Source organism: Callithrix jacchus, chromosome 5 (genome assembly GCF_049354715.1).
Source record: "Callithrix jacchus isolate 240 chromosome 5, calJac240_pri, whole genome shotgun sequence".
Lineage (NCBI taxonomy): Eukaryota > Metazoa > Chordata > Mammalia > Primates > Cebidae > Callithrix > Callithrix jacchus.
Genome location: NC_133506.1, coordinates 3,658,500 through 3,664,499, shown reverse-complemented (window position 1 = coordinate 3,664,499; position 6,000 = coordinate 3,658,500). Strand labels below are relative to the sequence as shown.

At 57.3% G+C, this 6,000-nt stretch overlaps 1 protein-coding gene across 7 annotated transcripts; it reads left to right on the top strand.

Annotated features, from left to right (window-relative positions):
• The first annotated feature begins 464 nt into the window (after positions 1-464).
• On the top strand, positions 465-5,131 carry SPAG4 (sperm associated antigen 4). Of its 7 annotated transcripts, none has more exons than XM_078371026.1 (12): positions 465-914; positions 1,422-1,526; positions 1,810-1,876; positions 2,016-2,077; positions 2,324-2,367; positions 2,673-2,698; positions 2,833-2,941; positions 3,145-3,220; positions 3,397-3,512; positions 3,824-3,991; positions 4,766-4,855; positions 4,959-5,131. In XM_078371026.1, the coding sequence occupies exons 1-12, from the start codon at positions 842-844 to the stop codon at positions 5,106-5,108; spliced, it is 1,086 nt and encodes a 361-aa protein (XP_078227152.1). In that variant the 5' UTR covers positions 465-841; the 3' UTR covers positions 5,109-5,131. The 7 variants fall into 7 exon arrangements, with proteins under 7 accessions (XP_078227152.1, XP_078227151.1, XP_054112860.2 ...); XM_078371025.1 differs by having other exon boundaries at positions 3,824-4,006; XM_054256885.2 differs by having other exon boundaries at positions 465-933; positions 1,852-1,876; positions 3,824-4,006.
• The last annotated feature ends 869 nt before the right edge of the window (positions 5,132-6,000 follow it).

Genomic DNA, 6,000 nt, shown 5'->3' with positions numbered 1-6,000 from the left:
GATCATGCCATTGCACTCCAGCCTGGGCTGGAGAAAAGAGAAGAGCAAGAGAAAAAGAGAGAAAGGAGAGAGAGAGAGAAAGAGAGAGAGAGAGAGAGAGAGAGAGAGAGAGAGAGAGAGAGAGAAGGACGGAAGGAAGGAGAAAAACTGTTATACTCTGAGTGCAATTTTAGATGGGGTTTTCTGGGAAGTGCTGTGACATCATCGTTTGCTTTACTTGGCGCGGTGGCTCACACCTGTACTCCCAGCGCTTTGGGAGGCTGAGGCTGGAGGACCACTTGAGCCCAGGAGTTCGAGGTTACAGTGAGCTATGAAGCAGCCCCTGCACTCCAGCCTGGGCAATGAGAAAGACCCTGTCTCTTAAAAAAAAAAAAAGTCACAAATAGGAGAGGCTGCCATGGCTACGGTTCCCAGTGACGTCACGGCCAGCTCTGTGACGCACAGCCAGGGCAGCCCGTGGAGACAGAAGCTCCTCTGTGACGTCACAGCCGCACGGGCCACAGCGCTAGGGCGGGTGCGGCCGCTGGGCCTGCCAACTTCACGCAGGGTCCGGGGGGGTCCCCGCGGCGGCAGCAGCTGAAGGAGGGCCCCAAGGACTTGGCGACCGCGGCTGCAGCTTTAGCGTCAGGATGCGGCGAAGCTCCCGCCCGGGCTCGGCCTCGTCCCCGCGCAAGCACACGCCCAACTTTTTCAGCGAGAACAGCTCAATGAGCGTCACCTCGGAGGACAGCAACGGACGCCGGTCAGCAGGGCCGGAGCCAGGGGAGCCCGAGGGCAGAATAGCCCAGGGCCGGAGCTGCGGTGAGCCCGCCTTGAGCGCGGGAGTGCCCGGAGGAACCACATGGGCAGGAAGCTCTCAGCAGAAGCCGGCGCCTCGGAGCCACAACGCGGAGACCGCCTGTGGCGCGGCAACCGTGAGGGGCGGGGCCTCGGGTGCGGGCGGGGTCGACCCCGGGTGAGCCTATGGAGGGGGCGGGACCTAAGGGCGGGCGGGGACGGGGCTAAGATGATGTCTGGGCTCCCCCTACGAGGTAGGGCCTGTAGGATAAATGAGATCCTTAAGGGGCGGGGCCTTAGTGTGATGGACGGCATGGGAAGGGGCGGGGAAATTCTTGTGATTGGGCGCCACTGAGGAGGCGCGGCCTCAGTGTTGGCGTGAGTGACTCCAGGACAATTGGGCTCCGCCAAGACCTAAGGCTGGAGGAGGGTCATCCGTCTGGGGGTGGGACCAACTCTTGACCGAGCCTCCCCGAGGGGCGGGGCCGCGGAGTGGGAGCCGGGATCCGGCTGCGGTGCGACCAAGGCCTGTGGGAGTCTGCCCAACTTTCTGGCTTCTGAGCCGAGGGACCTGCAGCCGGGTATCGAGGGGAAGACGGGTCCGCGGTGCGCAAGGCCCCAGTGGAGCCCTTCGGTTCCCGCAGAACCGACTGGGTCTCCAGTTGTCTCTGAGGAGCCGCTCGCCCTTCTCCCGACTCTGGATCTGAGGCAGGAGATGCCTCCCCCGCGGCTGTCCAAGAGCTTTCTGAGTACGGGCCAGGCCAGCCGCGATCCCCTCTGACCCTAGGGCTCCCTTCTCCAACTCCAGTTCTCCCTGAGCCCCTGGACCCCGTCTGAGTATCGAGACCCTCTCCGAACCTCCATTCATTCTCTTAGCCCCCATCTAATTCTCCTAGCCCACCCCTCTCTTCCTGAGCCCCAGGTCCACCCGCGGCCCCTCCCAAGCCCCTTCTGAACCCGGACACCACGCTCGCTGAGCCCCCGCCTCTCTCCGCCGTGGGACCCTCTCCGAACCCCCTGTCCTGGCCTCAGGCCTGCTCTTCCAGGTGCTGAGGGTGTCGTTATCCCTGGCAGGAAACGCCCTGGTCAGCGTATACAGGTCAGAGGGAGAGACGCGGACGCCCCAGGGCCAATTCAGATCCGATTGAGTGGTGTTGGCAGGAGCTGGGTCTAGAACCCTGGGGTGGGGGCTGGAGGGTTGAGCAGGTCGGGGCCTCAGCCTCCCTCCGGTTCCCCAGGGAGGTCTGTTCCATCCGCTTCCTGTTCACGGCTGTGTCGCTGCTGAGCCTCTTTCTGGCAGGTGAGGGGCACTGAATTCCCTGGAACCCCAGTCCTGGGTGCTTTGGAGGCAAACCCTGCACATTTTCTCCTACATCCTCGCTCCTGCAGCTCCTGGCATTCCCCTGCAGAGCCCTCTAGTTCCCCCTTAGATTTCCACCGCCCTCCCAGCTTAACCCCGTCAAGCCTCTTCCCACTGTTCCCGTATGCCAGAGAAACCCGTTCTCTTTCCCTTCCTCTAAGACCCCCCCCTCCCCACTTTCTCCAGTAATCTGGTTGGGGCTTCTGTACCTGGTCTCTCCTTCGGAGAATGTAAGTTGCGGAGATTGTCCTGGGGTAGGGGGTTGGCAGGTTGTGAATCTGGAGATTGTGGGGGTCCCCTGGACTGTTGGCGTAGGGGATACAGTCCTTAAGAAGGCTGGATCTAAACAGATTTGTGAGGGATTGTACTTGAGGGTCTCTTGGGGCTTCTGATACTGGGAGGTCAAGGAAGAATCGAGGAGAGGGGACACAGTCTTCAAAAAGAAAGCCCTTCGAGTCTGGCGGTTTCCAGGCTGAGGTAGGAGCAAGGGCGACGGGAGCTGAGTGGCTCTGTGTTTTGTCCCTTCCTCCAACAGGAACCTAAGGAGATGCTCACTCTAAGGTGAAAGAGGGCCCCTAGGGTGGGAAATTGGGGGCTCAAAGTTGTTTCTTTGAAAATCTTGAAGGCGTGGGGGGCCTTGAAGGTATGCAGGGGGACAGGGAGCCAACTCCACGGCGCCCACCTCCCACTTCCAGTGAGTACCACGAGCGCGTGCGCTCCCAGGGGCAGCAGCTGCAGCAGCTCCAGGCAGAGCTCGATAAACTCCACAAGGAGGTGTCCACTGTTCGCGCAGCCAACAGCGAGGTGAGTGAGCCTCAGCCCACCTTGGAAACCCCTGGTGAATCCCTGCTCCCAGGTTCCTGAGACAAGCTCCGCCCAGACCCTTGCGGGATTTCTCCCGGGCCCTCGAAGTCCAACCCAAAGCACTCAGTTCCCCAAGGTCCTGCCCACCTGTAAAAGCAGCTCGCAAGCCCCGCCCCTCCAGGCCTCGCCCTCCTTCCTTGCAGAGAGTGGCCAAGCTCGTGTTCCAGAGGCTGAGTGAGGACTTTGTGCGAAAGCCAGACTATGCGCTGAGCTCTGTGGGTAAGACCTGGAGACACTGGCAGACAGACGCAGACAGGAGAGACCGAGACACTGACACAGACAGACTCATGCACCAGACTGCCGGACAGAGGCTCGGACAGATCCACTGCCGCCCCCACCACGCCGACTCCCGGCAAGGCCTGGGAACCCCTGAGGGTTACTTCTCCCTGCTCCAGGAGCCTCCATCGACCTAGAGAAGACATCCCACGACTACGCAGACAGGAACACTGCCTACTTTTGGAATCGCTTCAGATTCTGGAACTACGCGCGGCCGCCCACGGTTATCCTGGAGGTGAGCCTGGAAACGTCCCGGGATGGGACCCGGGGCTGGACGCTGGGGAAAGGACCAAAATCCCGCCCCACAGGCGGAGCCTGGCGAAGCCGAGGGCGTGGAGCTAGGCGGGGCCTGGCTTGTCCTGGGTGGGGCTCGAGGATGGCGTTTAATCCAAGGAGAGGCCCGGCAATGCTGGAGACGGTGCCCTGGGCGGGCTGGAGGTGGAGCTCTGGGCGGGCCGCTGGATGGGATCGAGCTGAGGCCTGGGCTGAGGAGCGGCAGCAGTTGCTCTGTCCCATGGTTCCAATGGTCCCTCCGCCCGCCTGCAGCCCGACGTGTCCCCCGGAAATTGCTGGGCTTTTGAGGGCGACCAAGGCCACGTGGTGATCCGACTACCCAGCCGGGTGCAGCTGAGCGACATCACCTTGCAGCATCCGCCGCCCAGCGTGGCGCACACCGGAGGAGCCGACAGCGCCCCCCGTGACTTCGCGGTCTTTGTGAGTGCGGATGAGGTCAGGAGGTGGGGGATTTTTGCTTAGAAAGCCCCAGTAGTCCTAAGGACTGTTGCCATTATTTGAGTCTTTGCTTGCTCATCTATAAAGTGAAGATACTATTTGCCTCTCAGAGCTGCGGCAGGTTATAATCATAACCATATCCAGATATTAGTTATTGCTTGTAGAGCAATTACTCCGTGCCAAGCAGTTTACGTGTATTCTTGTTATTTTTGAGACAGAGTCTCACTCTGTCACCCAGGTTGCTGGAGTGCAGTGGTACAATCTCAGCTCACTGCAACCTTAGCCTCTGGGGTTCAGGCGATTCTTGTGTTTATCCTCCCAGCGTGTGCCACCATGCCCGGCTAGTTTTTGTATTTTTAGTAGAGATGGAGGTTTTGCTGTGTTGTCCAGGCTGGTCTCAAACACCTGACTTCAAATGGTCTGCCCACCTCAGCCTTGTGAAATGCTGGGATTACAGGCATTGCCTCTACACAATAGCCTATGATGTACTATTATTATCTTCCTCTTTAAAGATGGGGAAAGTAATGCTCAGAGAGGGGATATTTGTCCAAGGTAAGACAACTAACGATTGACAGGACTAAAACTTAAAACCTGGTTTCTTAGAACCCACATTCTAAATTACTGCACATAACCATCAAAAAATACATGAGAACATGCATATAGCTATTGAATATATAGAGGATCCTCAGCAAAGTTTTCTTCTCCCCCCTCCACCTCGTGCCCTCACGGTTCCTCCTTTCACTCTTCACCCACCAGGGCCTCCAAGTTGATGATGAGACTGAAGTTTTCTTGGGGAAATTCACCTTCAATGTTGAGAAATCGGAGATTCAGACTTTCCACTTGCAGGTGTGTTTGTCTCTAGGGTGAAGATGTGAAAGGAGTTGGGGTAGTGAGAGATGAATGACCCCGGAGGAGGGTAGCCCGTGGCATGATCCATTTGTCTCCCCAGAATGACCCCCCAGCTGCCTTTCCCAAGGTGAAGATCCAGATTCTAAGCAACTGGGGCCACCCCCGTTTCACATGCTTGTATCGAGTCCGTGCCCATGGTGTGCGAACCTCAGAGGGGGCTGAGGGCAGTGCCACAGGGGGACCCCATTAAACATGCTGATTGTTGGAGTAGAAGAAGCTGGATCAGTGCTTTGGAGTGCTCTCTGGGAGAGCTCTGGCTGCTGTTGCATCTAACTATGGTGAGGATGAGGATGACTTCCCAATGCACCCCCCTTTTCTTGGAGAACTCTAGATCAAGATGGTAATAGCAGCTCCTGTTTATGGAGTGCCTACTATATACAAGAAACAGTGCTGTGGGTATTATACACATTACCTAACCTTATCCTCATAACCAGAGAGGGAAGCTGCTCAGGTCAGGAAATCTGTTTAATGTCACACAGCTAGTGAAAGGCAGTGCCAGGGCAGTACCCATGCCCACCCTCCTCCAGAGGCTGCCCTCTATCTGCAGACAGCCTGAACCCACCTTTGTACTTAATTCCCAACATAAGTGGAAAAGTCCCCAACTCCTGCCAGGTACAGGTGGAGGGGGAGCTACTCCCTTTCTGCAGGCACATACCCAAAAACTAAGGAAACTTGAGAACCTCTAGGAAGCTTCTGAGTCACAGGCTGATGCAGGCCTGGTACCCTCTACATAGGTTATCCTTATTGAGATCTGACTGCCCAACTGTGTGAGGCACAGCATAGATGATTTAGTGTCTTCCAGTTCCTGACCTCAAGGAGGCTGACAGGGGAAAGAAGAGTTTCCCGGAACCAGGATGATGCACTTCCAGATCCAAGAATTCTTCACTCAAAGGGTCAAGAGTATAATTGCAAGGAAAAAAGATGGAGGAGACAGGCAACAAAGGATTAATGAGTTCTACCGAGGGGTGGGAAAGGAAGACCAGCATGAGCAAAGAAACATGCAGCATCTTGGAGGGCAACTTTTTTGAGACATAGTCTCGCTCTGTCGCCCAGGCTGGATGCAATGGTGTGGTCTCAGCTCA